The sequence below is a fragment of the Artemia sp. Qi Xiang Cuo genome, chromosome 12 (assembly GCF_049724085.1).
Source record: "Artemia sp. Qi Xiang Cuo chromosome 12, ASM4972408v1, whole genome shotgun sequence".
Classification (NCBI taxonomy): Eukaryota; Metazoa; Arthropoda; class Branchiopoda; order Anostraca; family Artemiidae; genus Artemia; species Artemia sp. Qi Xiang Cuo.
In genome coordinates, this window is record NC_142805.1 from 55,210,354 (window position 1) to 55,231,586 (window position 21,233).

General features: G+C 34.4%; 1 protein-coding gene across 3 annotated transcripts in view; it reads left to right on the forward strand.

Moving 5' to 3' along the window:
- LOC148946292 (beta-glucuronidase) overlaps window positions 1-21,233 on the forward strand; it is a 124,147-nt gene that overhangs the window by 70,218 nt on the left and 32,696 nt on the right. For all 3 annotated transcript variants that reach the window (XM_089098356.1, XM_089098357.1, XM_089098358.1), the window contains exons 6-8: window positions 5,119-5,309; window positions 8,708-8,848; window positions 19,483-19,655. In XM_089098356.1, the coding sequence (XP_088954482.1) occupies window positions 5,119-5,309; window positions 8,708-8,848; window positions 19,483-19,655 (505 nt within the window). The remainder of the gene's footprint in view (window positions 1-5,118; window positions 5,310-8,707; window positions 8,849-19,482; window positions 19,656-21,233) is intronic.

Below are 21,233 nucleotides of genomic sequence, written 5' to 3' on the forward strand. Positions count from 1 at the left end.
AATACCCCCGTAAATACCCCCCCCCTCGTGGAAAATAAAGCATTCCATATTTGAAAATTTTGAATTTTTTTTTCGTAGGGGGAAGGAATTTTGGCACTTGTATATTGTACGCCACTCACTCAAGTTTACGCTGTGTAAACTTCGAGAACACACTGTTTTTTTCGTTAGCTTCTTCGTTACTTTAGAAATAAATTTGGGCTATAGATTCGCACATAAGGGGGGGGGGGTAAAGTATAGCGGGTCTGCATGCAAAATGTGTTTGGTACAATTATTCTGCAAATTAGATAGATAGATAGATAAGTGTATTTTAATGCCAAATATACGGCCATGAACACAGTAAAATAACATAAATGAAAGGCACAAATAACATAAACTTTGATGAGCAATCATCATAAAACACTTAAACGAAACACTACATTAACCTAATAATAGTAGCCTATTATAACTTGGAAAAATTTCCCAAATTTCCAGATACTTCGCTATTCTTCTGTAATTTTTTAGTGGCCATATACCTAGAAAGAACTGTTTTCTGACTTCAAACTGTCCAAATACTTTTGCCCCCCCCCCCTTATGTGCAAATATATAGCCCGAATTATAAATTTCCCATATATTCTGTGGCTTGTTTTTGTATTGTCTCGCACTAAGCTGAAAAAAACTAACGAAGAAACCGGCTTGTTCTTGAGTTTTACACAGCGAAAACTTGAGTGAGTGGCCCATGATACACAAGTATCAAAACTCCTTCCCCCTACGTAAACAAAAAAAAAACTCAAATAAAATTCTCAAATTTGGAAATCCTTCTTTTCCACGGGGGGGGGGGAGTAAAAAGCCGGCCACTATCAGTTTCTTGCACCTTCAAGAATCGCTTTTTGCTTTCGTAAGATATTTAGTAACTAATATTCCTGAATCTTTAGTTGCAAGTTTAACGAGAACTGGCGCAACGGGCGACGGTGTCTGGCTATTTGACGTTGGGTTCGGTAGTCTGAAACGGTCGGTGTGCCCAGGTCAGTTCCGGGGGCCTTTTTCAATCCAAAAACAAAGAATCAAGTAAACGCTCCTGTTCATAATCATCCAGTTTTTCCTCCATAGTAGCTACCCGGAGCTCTAATGTCTCAATCTGGATTTTCAGAGTGGAAAACAATTTTTCAATTTGGCCAAATTTTCCGTTGTCTTCCAGCGTGATTGAATCATATATTTCAGAAATAATCAACTCAGAGTTTGTAGCGGCTAGTTGTGCGAGCCTCCTGCGCTTCCGACGGCAACCACTTTTTCTTTTGAACTTTTTTCTCTATATCTTTAACTAGGCCAGCTTTAAGCTTTGTTACATCATCTTGTGCTAAAATAAACTGATTTTGGATTACTACGTTTCACTTGAAGCTATAATCATTGGATCAGCTCCAAGGCCTTTTGCATCTTGTAACTGACGGTAAAGATCAGGAGAATATTCGCACTCGTGGAAACCATGATTTACACCTTTAGCTGTTTTTTTCGAAGCTTCCGAATAATTGTCATTATACGAAAGAAGATTCGCTTTTAACACATTTTGAAATTCATGGGGTCCATAGCAAAATACCCTGAGTTTTCGAATTGAGGCTATTTTGGGTAGCCCAACTGGCCAAAATAGCCTTTGAAGGAAGGATAAGTGCCTCTCGCCCAAGGGGACGACCTCCGAGGTGCTGATGGGCAAACTGTTCTGACCACCCCACCCCAGTACTGCTGAGGACTGCACCAAACAGGGAGGCATACTGAAAATATTGTTATGATGCCATCAGAGGAGAAGCTTTGAATTGGCCAATCCGGCGGGATGGGAGTTAAGTAACTAGGTATTTGAAGCTAGAAAAATACTTGTTGGGTAGATAATGAATTCTAGTATATTTTAACTGAAATAATAAAATAAATTATCATATGTATGCAGCACTCTTATCTTTTGACAAGATAATATAGCACAAGATCTTTTGAAGAGTTGCTGCTCTGGGCTATGGTGCCATATCTTACGGATTTTGATCCCTGATTTTCCTGTAGTTCGTCTAATACTATTCCAATTAAGAAAAGGGCATAGGCTTGTTCCTGTGTGTAATTAGCTTTGAAATTAAGATTAAAGTCGACAATACTTTTAAAAGACTTACAGAACTATTCTAGAAGCTAGTCCATCTATAAAGACTTATCAATGACGCCATCTTTAATTGAAAAATAGTAAGGAATATTGGGAAAGAGGTCATATTTGACCTTTATTATTCAAAAAGACCAAGGACATTCAGTTGAAGCTTTCAGAGAATTTTAAGGGTTGAACTAGATCAAAACTCGTTATGTGCATTAAAGTTGTAAAAAGTGCTTTTATCCTTCACAGGCGTATATAATGATTGATTTAAATGCTTCAATTACTATGGGTTAAAGTTCGTTCTATACTCTATTGATTACAGAGCATAGAACAGGGCAATACTTTGTTGATAACATGGATGCGCACAGTGTCTTTTTGTTTAGTTGAAAATCCTCTTAAGCGTTCCTTAAAGGTTCAAGCACTGTTCAACGTACCCTAAAAGTATTAATTTAATGTTCACATCTATTTCTGAGGTATTGCTGATACGCTCTTTTGACAAGCAGCATGCACATAATGTGTTTTGATTTGTTCAACATCCCCAACATTCTCTAAAAGTAGTCATAAGTAAATATAGTACCCGTTACAAGCAGTCGCTAGTTGTCTTTGTAAGAAATAGTCAATGTTGCAGTCGAATTTGCAGCCACAGTAGTAGTAGTAGTAGTGGTCCTGAAAGTTTCATATTGACATCCTTCCTGTTCCTAAATTGTTACAGATATATGTTTTTGATAACGTGTATGCATATAGTATCTTTTCATTTAGCTCAACATTGCGCGAAATTTCACCTCAATACCCTAAGTCTTTTCAGATGCACCCATGATCAAACATTACCCTATTCCCCAATGATAAATCCTGCATGTTAAAAAAGGAAAAATTAGATAATTTACAATCTTTGCCTTGGGGGGGCTGTGGTGACATTTTATTTCTAATCAAATATGCTTCTTCCAAAGTTTATACGACCACCCCTTTCCATAAAAATCATATATGATATGATATATCATATAGATTTATTACCTGTCAAAACTGTACAAAATACAATAGGCGGCAGAGTATAAGAAAATAATAAATACAGTAAAAAAGATAAACTGCAGAACACAATTTAACACGAATATATACAATAAAAAGGGCTAACCCAGATTCAGCATTCAAATAATATAACCATATTAAGTTTGTTTCTGAAGAGTTACCCAAGGATGACTAAGAGTGAGGGACTTTTTATGGAAATTCGTATCTCTGGTAGGAACTGCCAAAGCGGAGTCTATCAGTACAAATCCACTGACCAAATAACGGTTTTTAAACCATGGTGGAAGCCCAAGCAAATACTTGGCATAATTATAATAAATTGTACGTACACAGCTTGTTCTTCTCTGTCAGTGTAAAAAAATACCAAAACGGAAAAATGTAGAGAAAACTCAACACAATAAGCACATTATACAATCGAGCTAGAATTTCGTGAATAAATATTGCCTTGCTCGGGACAACCTTTCTATAAGCAGAACGAGCTTTTCTATGGGTATTAGCAATAAGACGTACACGAGTGGCCTTCAATAACGTACTGATTAGGACTCCTAGGTAAGTAAGCGGTTGAACAGGTTTATTTCCGTATCTTCTAGTATAGCACATATGTCCTCAGTCGACTATAACTAAAAAATAACAATTCAGTTTTCGACGGATTGATCACGAGCATATTCTACCTTTAATACACTAAGACATTTCTTTATTCCATGTAAGGTTCTAATAATATTTAAAATTGTGTCAGCATAATATATGAGCGACACATCAATCCCTTATAAAATGCACGTTGCCTCGGGGCATAACTTACAAAAAGAGGGTCGGGACGGGGTACTTGCCCCTACAATCACTTTTGACTCTTAAAAAGGAAAAAAAAATTTAATTTCTAGTCAAATGAGCCTCCTCCAAAGTTTATGTGGTCACCCCTTCCATAAAAAAGCTTATATGCCTCTGGGGCATAACTTACAACGCTTGCCCCTGGGCTCCGGGGGTTGTGCCAACCTTAGAGGCATTGTTGTATATTATTTGGACTATTTTGAACAAAATGGCAAGCTCATAATTTCTATCAGTTTCATTGGGGGAAAAAACGGCGCGGGGTAGGGTTATTTGCCCTCGATCACTTCTGGCTCTTAAAAAGGAAACTACAACTCTCAATATCCAATAAAATGAGCCTTCTCCAAAGTTTGTATGACCGTCTTTTCCATAAAAACCTTATATGCCTTCGGGGTATAACTTACAACTCTTGCTCCGAGCCCTGGGGGTTTAAGTCAACCCCAGAGTTATTGTTATATGATCTTTGGATAATTCGGACCAAAAGGGCTATCTAAAGATTTTGATCGGATGTATTTGGGTAAAAGAAGGGGTGAGGGGGGGGGTCAAGTTGCCATCCGATCACTCTTGACTCTTAAAAAGGGCACTAAAACTTTTGATTTTCAATCGAGTGAGCCCCCTCCAATGCTTATAAGACTGCCTCTTCCTTATGAAGTGCCTCTGGAAAAAAGTGGAACATTGAAGCGTTATGCCTTTACTATGGGCAACGTAATAGCGTTGCCTCTGATAAGTGTACCAGTGTTCAGTTCTATATTTTATTCATAAAAAATGCATAATATTTTTGAACCAACTCACTTTCGTTAAATGTTTTTCCTAGAACCAAGAAGAAAGTTTAAATAATTTATATTAAGAAGCATTTTTTTTGTCAGGTGAGAATGAAATACAGACAGTATTTTTGCGTAATTTATCGAATTCGTGGGGGGTCCTTAACCCATTGTTCTTTTTTTCTAATTCTAGTTTTTCTTTTTCCTCCGCTCTCACTCCTCCTTCTATATTCCCCTCCTCCTCCTCCCCCTCCTCTATCTCTTACTCACTCATTCTCTATGTCTTTGTGTCACCCCCCCCCCCCACTCTCCTCTCTTTCAGAAATCTCAGTTTGCTTGGGTTCTCCGTAGCCCCTCTCCTTTTTGCGTGTGAAGATATTAGCCAGCTATATGGATTTTTGATTAAATTAAATATTACAGGTACTATACGGTATTCTATACTCTGTCAAGGATGTTCAAAAGATGCGATGGTGTACACGGATTTATTGGATGAAGATGGCGTAAATGTTGCTTCCAATTTTGGGTCTAAGAACAAAATATCTTTTAAAAGACCAAAACTCTGGTGGCCAAATTTAATGCATGAACGACCTGGATACTTATATACATTAAAGGTATTTGTGATACTTTTAGCAACTGTGCACAAACCTTTTAGTAAAACACTAAAAAAAACTCTTTGAAGTTTTACTTTGACATTTTTTAAACAATCAAAAATTTACTTATGAATAGAAACAATCCTTACTCTTAAGAAATCATCATAGAGTAAAACTTGATTTAGTTGTAAAGCTGTTATACTTTTAGCTGTTATGCAACAGCACTTATAAAACAAAATAAATGTTTGTAAGAAAACAAAAAGATTTCTGGACTTCCAGCTGTAAAATGAAAACACAAGAAATAAAACCTCAATTAATTGAAAAAATCAGGATTTTGAACATTTAGTAAATTATTTTTATTCATAACTGCATACCGTATATTATTTACCGTTTCTGTACATGTATGTTTCGACCCCCTGTTTTTTTTTGTTTAGTGATTAAGGATTTACTCATCAACAATAAACGTAGGTTAATAATGACCCCACTAGGCCTAAATATAAATCAACTTTAAAAGGTGACTACAATTAACCACCGAAAACATATAATATTCTGTTATATATCTTCTTCACTTGATTTACAAAAAGACTAAATCACTCCATCTCTAGATATTTATCCCTGTCGGTATTGCATTGAATCAGGAACTGGACCATTTTTGCTCCAATTCAGGCCTTAGCTCGGTATTGCACCGAATCAGTCCGAAGCTTATACTTACCTTAGTTTTGCACTACAATCTAAATCCATGCATGATTCTGGTTTAGACCAAGTATAGCATGTTACCATTCTGCTAAAAAGTTGGTGGTGGTAGGGGAGAGGGGTATTGGCCCATCTGGTATGTATAACCTTACTGGTATTAGTTTACTTTGCAAAATTTTGTTTTTAACAAGCTGAAACGTACTCATCTTTTCTACTAAAATATATCAGTGAAGAACGGACCATTGTACAATTTCAGGCCTTTGGGATTGTATGGGTTTAGTCCCCCTCTCCCGCGCCCCATTTTGCAACTTACCATTTTTAGGGAAATCGCTATCTCAAAAACTTCATTCGATTTAATGGGGGCTAGGGGGATATCTGGGGCAAAAGAAGCACGAAGGGACAATGGCGGCCCTTTAGTCGCTGTCAGCTCTAGAAATTTTAATTCAGATCGGTGTCTATCGATGACTTCTATCGATTTTAGTTTTTATGACTGTTTCTTCTATTCCCAATGGCCGATGAGCCATAATTCCAATTAGGATTGATATGCTTCACTCTTAACTTGTCAACACTGCCGCGAAGACTCCAATATGGTTATGTCTTTACCTGCATTTATGAAACTATAAATATTGGTAGAATTTATGTAAATATTTACTCAACCTCCAATTTATATAATCCAAGTCAGGCAAGTGCAGATGAATCATTTTATGGGAAGAGGGATGTAAATGTTTATTTGAAAATCAAGGAGAATGTGAAGGATATAGGGAGAATCACAAGATCGGGAAAGGGGTTCTTGTCATAAACTAGAGCTAACGTGGACAAACAAATATCAGACTTCAAACCTATGAATTGACCGTATTGCAAAAAGTCTTATATCATTGCATTAACCAATATTATTATTCCAATACATGAAGGGGGGGGATACTGAGACCGGATAAAAAGACCCCTCTAGATAAATACTGGACTAATTATATGCTTTTTGTTTTGAACTTGTCATTTTTCCATGGACGAATTTTCTCTTTTGAACCGCTCAGCACCTACGGGTATTATTAAAATTCAACAAAGTAATAATAATTATTTAAATTACAGTTAACATTGACCTTTTCATGAATCTATGAAGGTCTTCAAGGACTTCAAGGTCTTTTCTTCATTGATTGGTTCATTGATTTATTGAGTTGTTTTTCTTTTAATTAATTTAAATTTTGTTCTTTTTTCATCCCAAAGAGTATAAATTTTGGACCAACAATAAAAACTTTGACATGGATTGATACAAAAAAAATAGCTTCTAAACTATTTATAGATTCATATATGTACGTGGGCTGGGGTTCTCCATTAGGCCCGTCCAAGAATTCCCCCTTAGGAAATTTAGTTTAAAAAATAGCTAAAGACAACTAAGCTCGTATATTTTTAATTATAGTTATTCTCTTCGTTCTTATAACTGTATGTGTGGCGTTCGGAAGTATTTCTCGGGCTAAAAGTACTACTACTGATGCTACTAATAACCCATCACAGTTCAGACAACACGAGGCCAGTGCCTAAGACACATCATAGTCACTCCTATTGATTTAAAGAAATACCTAGATTTATGTAACGTGTCTACCCAGGCTACATACCGCTAGACTTTGAAAAATACCTTCTTATTTCTATTCCATAGCTATTTTCTATTTTAGCTATGTGCTATTTTAAAGGAGCGAGACTGGCTAGCTGGTCGTTTTTTACCGTGTCTCCTGTCCTTGGTTTTTTCACAGCTATTAAATAGCAGTGTACTCCTAAAACGCCTAAAAATGGTGTCAGATCGAAAGACAAAGCGCACAATTAGAAACGCCTTGTCCGAAAACCCTATAAGGGAAACTTACACAGCAATATGATAGGTAACGTAGCGTATATAACGTAACATTTATGTAACGTGTCGAGTTTCTACACAGGCTACATATCAGGCGGCAGTGTCAGGCGGCAGTTTTTGAGATTTTTGTGAGTTTTGTGAATTTTTTTTAATCTGAGTTTTTTTGTTTTTCGTCTGTTTTTGTTTTTGTATTTGTTTTATTTTGCCTTTTATTTATATGGTATGTTTATTGTAGTCTAATTTTTTATATATTACTTTTTTTGTTGATACAGGCTTCCGGACATGCAATCGAACAGTATTGGAAGAAAAATTACCAACGCCATCTAGCCCTTGGTGACTTTATTAAATCCAAAATTCTGGATAGTTGTTTTTCCAGGTGCTTAAAAGCGTCCGAAGAGTGAAAAAAGCAGAATTATATCACCATTTGGCCTGTTAGCTTAAGGTCAATTAGACTACTTAACCTACGAAGCTTTTTCCAAGCTCGCCTAGGCCAATTTTTGCATACTAGATTTTGGTTCAAAATAATATTGAAAACAGAAAATGCTGATTAACTACCACTTTTTAGAAAAATTCCAGCTTCCATCCTGTAAAATTGCAGATTAATTGTATAAATTATCGAATTTTCTTTGAAATTTCTTATTTTTTATGGAATCGCCAGACACTTCACTGTGTTGCGCTACCGTTTGCGTTCCATGTTTAGCTACCAAACATGGTAACCATGTTTGGTAACCAAACCATTGGTTTGGTTGCCAACATGGTAACCATTTTCTTCTACTAGTTTTTCATTACCTTTAGGCAGTGTATTTTATGTTAGTAGGATATAGGAAATTGTGGCAGCATCCTTTTGAAGAATTTTTGATAATTAGAAAATGGATTATATTTTCAGATTCATTTGAAAGATGGTGACGTTGAGGATTTCTACCGGCTGAAAATTGGAGTTCGATCACTTAGTTGGAACAGTTCAGGCATTTTCATCAATCATCAGAAAGTATATTTCCAAGGGTTTGGAAAACATGAAGATTTTCTGGTAGGTGTTTTCCGTATTGCCCCTACTTCAAGCTATCTTAGAATCAGAATAAATTTATTCATACAAGCTATAGTGGTTAAGAATAAATTTCAATTAATCTGCGTTCTTACTAACAATGAAATTAAAAAAAGAAAAAAAAAAAAAGAAAAAAAAAAGAAAAAAAAAAAAATTTCGAATGAAAGTAAGGAGGAAAATTAAAACTCAAAACGAACTTGACTTTATTTGACTTTATTTAATATAATAAACAAAAATATAAACAATTACAGATATAAATCACTACGCTAGGGACAAAAAATTTGATTTTTGCGCGTAGCGATTACCTACATATACATTCTTAGAAGCATCCTAAACATGAAAGACTCCTAACCTAGAAACATCCTAAATCAAAAACATTCCTAAACGAACAGAAATTATTCAGTGTTTGAAGAGATTGCCCCCCTCTTCATTACCTTCCTCTTCATGCTAAATTTTTTTAGTACTTTTAAAAAAAGCTTTGTATTCTAATTAAACGGTCCTTCTGTTTCGGGAGTCGTTCTTAGGAATTTGGGGTACAAATTGAGGAAGGTGGCAACCTCTTTATCTACGGAATAATTTATTTTCGCTTTGAGTTTTAATGTTGTTTCATACTTTCAGTTGAAAAATCTTGTTTTTTAATACAATTTCTGATCGTTTTTTCAAATAATGTCGGTAAATCAGTGTCCCCTTTCATAAAAATTTCCTCCCATCACGAGAAATTCCTCCTTGGGAAATTTCTCCCACAAAAAAGACTCCATATAAAATCCCCTTTGGAAAATTCTATCATCGCTTAAAAATATTATACGCAAACAAAGGGTAAATTTTTCAACTTACAGCCCTTTTCCCAGAGGCTGTGACGGACCATATTATCCCCAAAAGGATAGTTACTGAAACCTTTCTACTATTCTGAACAAAATGGCTGTCTCAAATTTTGATTGGAAAACTTCCAGCCGCCCTCCAATCTTTTTGGTGACTTAAAAAGGGCACTAGACTTTCGATTTCCGATCAAATGAGTCCTCCCCCGATATTTTAGAATTATTAGTTTAATACGAGAACCTAGAAAAAAAAACGCTTATTCGTGATCTGCCTTCTGACAAAAAAAGAGTAAAATTCCACATTTTTGTATATAGGAGCTTGGAACATCTACAGTAGGGCTCTCTGATATGATGAATCTGATGGTGGGATTTTCATTAAGATTCTTTGAATTTTACGGTGTGTTTTCCCCCTTTTTCAAAAATCAGGCAAATTTTCTCAGACTCATAGCTTTTGATGGGTAAAACTAAACTCGATGAATCATATATTTAGAATCAGCATAATAAGCCGATTATTTTGATGCACTTATCGCTATCAAAATTCTGTTTTTTACAGTTTTGGTTTATATTGAGCCGCGTTGCTTCTTACTAACAGTTCATTACCACTAGCTGTTTGATATAGAAAAAAGGGGACACTGGAATAATACTTATTTAAAATTGATACACAGCAAGGCACAAATGAATCGGAGAAGCGTTTTATTAGAACGGTTGGCGATTTTAGTCTATCTTTCTATCTTTGGTCTATCCTTATCAAGGCCGTACCAAGGTTTTTTTTTTGGGGGGGGGGGATGGGGGAGGGTTTACTCAAAGATTTTTTTTCAGGGGGGGAGTGGCTACACAAAAAACCCTCAAAAACGCATAAAAAATTTTTTATATCCATTTGTGTTACGCTTTTACGATTCAGACAAACATTTGGGGGGGGGGGGTTTCAAACACCCACCACCCGGGTACGGCTTTGATCCTTATTAGATATTATGTTTTTAAATGTATAAATAATCACCCTCAAAACTGAAATGTGCGTTTAAGTCAGTAAGTCCATCAAATAGTTTATTAACTTAGCTCTTTATGTTTTAAAAAAGCGCATTAGACGGGAGGAAGGGCACTTTTTCATCTCTGAATTTCACCCCCCCCCCCCTGTTCCTCCTCGCCCTAGATTTTGAAAATATCTTTTCATTAAAGACATGTATTTTCATTAAAAAATACCTGTTTTTATTCTCTTTGAAAAAAGACGACAAAATTACACCCCCATCTCCTAGATTCTGAAAAATACATTTTGCCTTTCCCTCTATGTTTGAAAACTGATTTTAAAGGCTTTCTGAAGGCAATTTCGGTCTCTATAAAGTTAACTACTATAAGTAGTGAAAGATATTTTTTGGAACAAACTTGAATTTTTTGCCAATTCAAATGAATTTCCATTCGAAAATTTTCTTTTCAGTCGCTAGAGGCTTATGAATATATGCTATGGTATCCGGTGTTATGCACTATCTGTGCCACTACATTTGCTTGTTGCAGGGCACCCTTGGGTAGCAAAAGTATATTAAGAACTTGAAAAAATTAATTTAGGTTATTTTTTTAATAATATATATTATCACCTGAAACTATTTTTACTTTTAAATAATGTTTATTTTAGCTCCTTATCTAGGGGCGTAGGTAGCATCTTGACTAGGGGGGGGGGGTTATGTGGTCTTTTGAAGGATGAGGGGGGGGGAGTTGAGGTTATATCAAAAGTTCATAAAACTTTACGTTGCCACTAATTCTGTCTTGTCTTTTAAATTCTTTATTGGTTAAATCATTAACTAGCTACAGCATCAATATCCTTGGAATAGAGCTAAATCTTTCCTGGAAGTTTATGAATGATTGTTGCTTGTTTGTCTTGTCATTTATTGTGTCGTGTTTACACTCATCAAGCAGACAAAAAGCTTGACATATTTTCCCAACTCTTTAAGAACGACTGCTGAAACAAAAGGCCAGTGAATTGAAATAAGAAACTTTTTTGTAGCATTAAAATACTTTAGATTGATGAACGATTGGCAGAAGATGGGGCAGCCGTTCTCGCATATGGAATGATTTTGTTCGTTTTAAGTCTTATTGTTGCTCCTAACTTTAGTTGAAAAAAAAGGAATGCTTTTTAAATGTAATTTCCGACTGCTTTTTTCAAATAAGGCCTTAAAAATCCCCTTCTGTAGAGAATTTCCCCTACCATTACAATTTTCTTCCAAGAAAAATCCCTTCCTACACGGTTAATTCTCTCTTCGATGAACTCTCGTGATCTTTCTTATGGCAAAAACAAACAAAATTTTATGAAAAATCAACTTAGTTGTGTTAATGTTTGAAATAAATGTCTGTATTACCCATTTATGTTGTAAGAAATATGGGTCAATTTGGGAACGAAAGTTTGATCGTGTGGCATTACCTCCTCTCCGACTGGGATGCTCAATATATAGATTTTGATACTTTTAAATTGATAGGTTACCTCAAAATTTTCAATTTTGAATTTTCAAGTTTTTCAAAATTTCAAATTTTCAATTTGGTCCACTTTGGATCAATATTACGATTTAACATTTTACAATTCTAAACATATCCAATTCAAAATATCCTGAAAATATCGACGTTAAGATACGTTGATAAATTAAAAAAACAAGCTTTCTCAGCTTAAATTAAGGGGCAATATTAAAACTTAAAAAGAACAGAAATAACTAAGGAATGTGAGGAGGATTGGTCTCACTTCAATTCATAGCTCTTTATGCTAAAGTTTGACGGTTTCCTTAATTCTTTGAGAACGACTGTTCTTCCGAAACTGTTGTTGTGATATTTTCAAGTATAATAAAAATAGGAATTTACCCCCCCCCCCCCCAATCTCTTGCAACACGACTGCTGAAATGAAAGGGGCAGTGAATTTGAATAAGAACTTGTTTCATAGGATTAGGAAACATTAGTGTAACGTGTGACAGATAGAAGATGGGCCAGCTCCCCTAATATATGGAATAATTTCTGTCTGTTTTAAGTTATAATGTTGCTATTTACTTGTAGTTGAAAAATCTAACTGTAAAGAAAATTTCATTTTTGATTATTTTTTTTTTTAATCAGGCCTAAGAATACCTGGCTGCCCTTAGAGAATTTTTCCAGCTAGGAAATCTCCCCTCCATGGCAAATTCCTCCCAAGAGCTTCTTAAATCTTGTAGAATGGAGTACCAAAACAAATTAGTTTTAATACTACCCCTCCCCCAGTCCGGCCTTAATTCTGAAAACGAAATTAAGTCAATCTATAATAATTTAACTTCAGTTACGAACGATAAAATTAATTTGAATGCCTTATCACCAGAATTATACTAGACCCAAAAATATACCTTACAACAACCACCCAAATGTGCAAATATAATAGGGGGGGGGGAATAAATCTAAATATAAGGGCAATAACTCGATCTAGTAAGTAGTATACACAAAAAATATTGCTTTTCGTATAAAAGCCACACCAATACATACAAGTGGAACATTGAAAAATATATTGATGTAATTCGACCCAAAATATATTCAATACGTCTTTAAGGGTAATAAATTGAAATATAAGGGCAATAAATCGATCAAGTATGTAGCGAACACAAAAAAATACTACTTTTCGTATAAGACCACACCAGTATAAGACCACCCTAATGTACAAATATATTAGGGGGGGGGAATAAATATAAATATAAGGGCAATCACTCGATCGATTAAGTAGCATACACAAAAAGTATTGCTTTTTGTATATAATATAAGTGAAACATTGAATAATATATTAATGTAATTCGACCCAAAATACATTCAATATGTCTTTTAAGGGTAATCAATTGGAATATAAGGGCAATAAATCGATCAAGTATGTGGCGAACACAAAAAATATTACTTTTCGTATAAGACCACACCAGTATAATACCACCCTAATGTACAAATTTATTAGGGGGGGAGGGGGAATAAATCTAAATATAAGGGCAATAAATCGATCGATTAAGTAGCATACACAAAAAGTATTGCTTTTCGTATAAAAGCCACACCATTACATATAAGTGGAACATTGAATAATATATTGATGTAATTCGACCCAAAATACATTCAATATGTCTTTAAGGGTAATCAATTGGAATATAAGGGCAATAAATCGATCAAGTATGTAGCGAACACAAAAAATATTACTTTTCGTATAAGAGCCATACCAGTACATATAAGTGGAACACTGGATAATACTTTGATGTTATTCGACCCAAAATATATTTAGTACGCCTGTAAGGGTAATAAATCGGAATATAAGGGCAATAATTCGATCAAGTATATAGCGAATACAAAAATAAATTTACTTTTTGTATAAGACCACACCAGTATAAGATCACCCTAATGTGCAAATATATTAGGGGGGGGAGGGGAAATAAATCTAAACATAAGGGCAATAACTCGATTGAGTAAGTAGCATACACAAAAAATATTGCTTTTCGGATAAAAGCCACACCATAACATATGAGTGGAACATTGAATAATATATTGATGTAATTCGACCCAAAATACATTCAATACATCTTTAAGGGTAATAAATTGGAATGTAAGGGCAATAAATCGATCAAGTATGTAGCGAACACAAAAAAATATTACTTTTCGTATAAGAGCCATACTGTAGCGATAGAAAATTTTAGCTGTTTGTAGCGATGAAAAATTTTATTATTTGTAGGGATGAAAAAATGTGGCCTCTTTTTTCTCGAGCTATCTGGAAATCCGATTCCCTGGGAGCATTTACCTCGGAGATATGCGAACTAACTACCTATCATTCGACTAGAAGCAGACATATAAAATGAAATAAATATAGATAAAAAAGGCTATAAGTTTATTGAACTTACATACTTAGGTGCACAGCAATGGGTCACTTCAGATGACAATAATGGTGACAAGAATGTATGAAATCATTCTCAATGGTCCTAAGTCTAGTCAACAAATTCTCCCAAACCTTATTTACGAACAATCTTAAAAAGCACATTTACCCAAGTATCAAACATAGCTTTTCAGTCCTGCGCCGTGAGGACTGGCTCACCATTGGCCCAAGTAGACCAAGGATCTAAATCTTTCGTCCAATAATTTCTTTTGAATGTTTCTGATGATTCAGGCATTCACACGGTTTTTGCCATTTAAACTTCCTGAGAAATATTTTACGAAGCATATTTTTTATTTCTCACTCTCTTAGCGGAATCTTAAGCCTGGATAGTGCTGTTCTTTGTCTGGGGTGACTACACTTTTTTTCTTTGCTGATTAAGGACTTCCTTTTTGAAACTAGGTTTAACTTAATTATAGGAAATTGGAATTATCTTTAGAAAGAAGGAACTTTATTTTGGTATTTTAAATACATCGCTTCTTACTCATGGTACAATACCAGTACATATAAGTGGAACACTGGATAATATTTTGATTTTGTTCGACCCGAAATATATTCAGTACGCCTTTAAGGGTAGTAAATGGCAATATAAGGGCAATAATTCGATCAAGTATATAGCGAACGCAAAAAAAATATCACTTTTCGTTTAAAACCACACCAGTACATATAAGTGGAACACTGAAAAATATATTTATGTAATTCGACCCCAAATACATTCAGTACGCCTTTAAGGGTAATAAATTGGAATATAAGGGCAATAACTTGATCAATTATATAGCGAATATAAAAAAATATTACTTTTCATATCAGAACCACACCAGTACATATAAGTAGAACACTGGATATATATTGATGTTATTCGACCCAAAATACATTCACTACGTCTTTAAGGGTAATAAATTGGAATATATGGGCAATAGCTCGGTCAAGTATATAGCGAACACAAAAAAATATTACTGTTCGTATATAAGAACACAAAAAAAAATTACTTTTCGTATAAGAGCCACACCATTACATATAGCCGGAACATTAAATAATATACTGATGTGAGTAGACCCAAAACACATCCTATACGTCTTTAAGGGTAATTAATCGAAATATAAGGCAATAACTCAATCAATTATGTAGCGAACACAAAAAAAAACATTACTTTTTGTGGAATAGACACACTGGTATATATAAATGGGACATCGAATGATGTCTTCCTGGGATAAGGCGTAAAATACGTACCATAGTGGTAAAAAATCAAAATCTTTTTACTTTTGTATTTGAAACTCGAGCAATTACAGAGCGAACGTATGAAACATCACTGATCGTATTACTGTTCTACTTGTGGAAGTTCTGTAATTACTGTTTCTTGACACTGTTTTGACACTTGACCATTTTGTGTAATTTGAAATTTCAAATGTTAAGTCATTTTAGCTGTAAAGTATATTTCCGGAATGTGTTTGCTGTATTTTTGTTATTTAAGATATGACGATTCTGTCGGAATAACTAGAGAAGTTTAAATACAAAAATATAAACATATATTAATTAATATTAATTTTGTAATGTTAATCTAATATTAATTGGTTAATCACAGCTTTCGCCTTAGCTGTAGTGTTAATACAGTAGCTAAAATTGCCTGTAGTGTAGTCGGGATGCTCATCCCAACTACACTTCAGTCATTCACTTTCACTTTTTGGTAGGGGTATATTCTGCAGTTAAAAATTTTTAGCTTAAAGCTTTTTTATGATAAGATATTTAATTAAAACTTTTTATGATTTGTCTAAGTTCTAAAATATAAATTTGTAATGCATTGGGTCAATTAAATTGTAAAACTTGTCACCCGAGAAATGGTTAGGTTTTTTGTGTGTACAAAAGGCAGAAAATTCTCGAATTTTGATGGATATTTGTTAGATTAAAGAACAGTTTAATTTTAGTAGTTCTCCTTTTTGTTATCTATACCTTTTCTTTTAATTTTTTACTCTCTTTATTTTTGAACTTCTTTCCCTCTTTTTGTTTATGATGCGGGATTTGAACACTGTCTTTATCAGTGCATATAACCTGTATAGTTTACACCCTCCCCCTAATATGCGAAAATATACTAGGAGGGAAAGGGAAAATCCGTTTTAGATAATAATATATTATCTTCTATTGCACATATATTAGATATATGTAAATATCTCTTTTCTTTCTCGAGTCCATATCCAGTCTTTGTTTGATTACAAATATATCCAAAATCTTGTAAAATCGAGACAATATATTTCACTTCTTGCCCCTCTCCTCCCCGTATCAATTATAGGTTAAAAAATAAAGACAACAAGTAATTTTTATATACCAAAAGAAGTGACTAAAAAAGAAAATAAAAATCATACATAATAGCTTTAAATTCAAATTCCATGCAACAGCCGGGATCGAACCTAGGCCCAAAGACTCCCAGGCGCGGCTTTTTCCACGATACTGTTGTAAGGTATTAGATTAGGATATTTCATAATATGTATCTGTAAGAATCTTTACTTTATAAATAGTAGACAAATTGGCATCAATCCATGGTCAATATATACCAAATCATATTATTGAGTTTCAAATAAAGTGAATACACCATTCTATGCCTTTTTTTATGCTGATTACGAATTTAATAAGAATTTATTTCGGAAATTAATTTCAGCCCCCCCCCCCCTATAAAGGCGATACCTAAACAAACCCACACCTGAATTGGCCGAAATAGGGGGGGGGCTGAAATTCATTTCCGATAGAAATGCTTATTATATTCGTAATCAGCATAAAAAAAGGCATCGAATGGTGTATTCACTTTAGTCCTAACTCAATAAAATGATTTGGTATTTATTGACCTGATCCATTTTGAAGGATCCTTACCACACCACCCTAATGTACAGATATATTAGGGGGGGGGGGAATCTAAACAAGATAATTATATATTATATAATATAGCATATATATTAGATATGTATGCAAATATATCCTTTCTTTCTCGGTTACACATCCAGTCCGCGTTTGATTACAAATATGTCCAAAATCTTCTAAATGAAGACAATATTTACATTTCTATAACCTGTATTAAAAGCAAAAAAGCTTTATTTGGTGATTTTTCTGTTTGTTTTGTGTATCTGAAAAACCTAATGCCGAACTGGGCAGCCATGACACAAAAAAAAAAAAACAAGAAAGAAAGAAATCTCAACAATGAAGAAACAAACGGGACTACAGCGGATATTTCACCTGTATGAAACCAGGCACCTTCAACGCTGATAAATAAAGATAAAAACTAAAATAACCTAAAAACAAACAAAATCCAATAACAAGGAATAAAATAAAAGTTCAAAATAGGGGTAAAATCCTTTTTAATAGACAGTGTATAGACAATTCACAAAAAAATACAAGATATTTCGGTCACATATACAGTGACCTTCATCAGTAGTAAAACTAAAACCGTTTTTTTTTTTTTTTCTTTTTTTTCTAGTTTTACTACTGATGACGGTCACTGTATATGTGACCGAAATATCTGATATTTTTTGTGAATTGTCTATACACTGTCTATTAAAAAGGATTTTACCCCTATTTTGAACTTTTATTTTATTCCTTGTTATTGGATTTTGTTTGTTTTTAGGTTATTTTAGTTTTTATCTTTATTTATCAGCGTTGAAGGTGCCTGGTTTCATAAAAAAGATTTTATCCCTATTTTGAATTATCATTTTATCGTCATGGAAAGGCAGTGTCGTCTCCGAAATTTTCTACAAGAAATAAAAACAACCAATATCAGTATCTAGACGTCGAAGACGCCTCGTTTCATACGGTTAAATGATTTCAATGATTTCAAAAGAGTTAAATGATTATCTGTATATAATACCAATAGGTTATCGTTATAGCATCAACAAACTTTAAATTATGTAGGATTAGTATATAATAGCTGTATTATGGAATAAATTATGTAGGATTCGTTTTAAGGCTCAATAAAACTTGGTTAATGTTTTTTGTTCTGTTTGATTTTTTCTTTTTTTTTTGTATATTTCAAGAACCTTAAATCATTCTTTATAGCTGAATCTGAGGTTCCTGCTTTGGTCCCAAAGTTACAGTGATAGTCTTTTACAGCTGGGTCAAAAAGCTATTAGCCCTTGAAAATGTTACATCTTCTTTGTTTACATTTGATTCTTTGAACTGTTTCTGCTCTCAAGAACAAGTTTAAAAAAAAGGTACTTGTATAATATACCCCCTACCGCTCAAGAAGTGGAGTTAGATTAATCCTAATAAAAATATACCTAAGCATGATAAAAATATAATACTTTAGAAACAAATTTTGGCTATATATTTGCACATTAGGAATTGAGGGGGTGGAGTAAAGTACAGCGGGTCTGCATGCAAAATGTGTTAGCTACAATTATTCTGATGATTTGAAGTAAGAATTGTTATCTGACTTCACAATGTCCAAATAGTTTACCCCTCCCCTAATATGCAAATATATAACCCAAATTATATATTTCCCATCTATTCTCTCACTTCTCTTTATATTTTCTTTCGCTAAGTTGAAAGAAACTAGCGACATAAATGGTTTACAGTGCGCCCGTGTATGAAAAACTTGAGCGGTCGGGGGTATATTATACAATTACCTGAAAATATTCAGATTTTAGCTTCCTTTTCCCCAGTGATATTGTCAATGCTATTCTTTTTTCTTATTTTCTTTAGATAAAAAGGTCGAAGAGCTGATTATTGGTTAACTATAATATATTCGAATTCGATCATGTGGTTTAAAGCCAAATCTTATCGAAGTAGAAAGTATTTTTTACTTCAGGATCATATTTTCCTCTGTGTTTTCCTCGCGAAGAAAATATTGTACATTTTACTGCTAAAAATGAAACTATGGATGTAGAAGATATCTCAGGAGTTAGATTTAATTTATGAGGAAATTATTTTTTTTATAGATAAAAGGACGGGGAGTTGATTATTCTTTAATAGTAAAAGATTTCAACTTAATCAATTGGCTGGGAGCCAACTCTTTCAGAACGTCTCATTATCCTTATGCAGAAGAGATTATGGATTTTGCTGATACAAATGGGATAATGGTAATTGATGAGATCCCAGGAGTTGGACTTGAGTAAGATTCTGTATTTTTATTTAAGATACTTATTTACCTTATTAAAAGTATTCATTTTTTTAATTTTGCTATTTTGTTTTGCTTTGTGTACATCTGGCAAAATTAAAGAAATAAAATACTTCAGCTTGTTGTTCTAACAGCGATGCCTGTGGTGTTCAGTCGTGGCTCTAAGTGTGGGGAGTATGGAGGGGGGGCCCCTATTTTTTCTGACATGTAACATTAAAATCCTTTTATTTATATTTTTACGCTTCTTTTAAGGTTCTTAATTGAGTGAAAAATTGATGTAATTGCAATTTTAGTATACCTCCCCCGGCCCCAGTTTATGTGGCCTAAAACCGCTACTGGTGGTGTTCAGTCATCCAATTCTAGAACTAATTCGTTCTATTTCCTGCCCGGTTGTTGTTGTGAAGTCCTTTATTTAAATCAAAGCTTTATTTTAATCCAGCCAAGAAGCAGAGCTTGTCTATACGGCGGGAAACACTTAATTAGAATAACTTATTAGGAACAAATACAAAGTAAGGAGAGAGAGAAAGAACACAGCTACGCACGCTCCTCCTCCATCCCAATCTATTCAAAGCCTCTCTCTTTACACCCTCCCTGGAAGTTCCCATTTCCTTAAGTCTTTCTTTATTACAACCTCCCGTCCCGACCGCGGACGACCTGCTTTCCGTTTAGCCCTTTACGGTAGGCCAAAAAGTACAATCTTCGGCAATCTTTTATCATTCATCCGCAGAACATGCCCTTGCCATCCCAACCTTTCTCTCATTAGGGCCCTAGAAAGCGGGATTGAACCACTTATTTCATACAGCCTACTGTTTGAAATACGGTCAGTCAGCCGGGTATCCAGAACAATCCGCAGGCAATTTCTCTGGAAAACATCTAGCAAATGTTTATCCACTTTTCGAATAGTGCGTGCTTCGAAACCATATTTGATCGCTGTGATCACTGTAGCTTCCAATATTCTAATCATGGCTTGCAGATTATCTTTCTATTCTTCCAAACTTTATTTCAACTGTAAAAAAAAACACCCTGAGCCTTGGCTATTCTACATTTAACATCTTCACTGCCCCAACCGTCTTTACTAATAATTCTACCAAGGTAAGTGAAGTTGTCCACCTGATCGCTCTTTTCGGTACCCAATGTCACCATTTCATCTTCACTTATTCCTAGCCTTAGCAACTTGAAATTAATTTTTTAAATTGTTGACTTTAAAATGTTTACTGTCATGTCATTAATAGCAGCTTCATCTGATATCTTGAGTTCTTTAGTCCCAGGTCCCGTATTCCATACCAATCACCAACTTTGAGAACTTAAATGCCCATTCCACGCCACCCCCTGTCTGCCCTCCAGCTAGTCCACCACATTTCATTCCCACCTCCACCCAGCTTCACACTAATAATGTAAAGATTGATTAATTTTAGGGGTAATAGACCAGTTAAAGCTTCATAGATTACCAATGATATTTCAGATATAAGATATAGTTTTTTCACCTTAAGAGAGGAGAATTTTACCCGCGACTCTTTCAGTTTGCCCCCCGTTTTTAAAAGGGAACCTCTTCTGTCCACTTCAAAACCGACT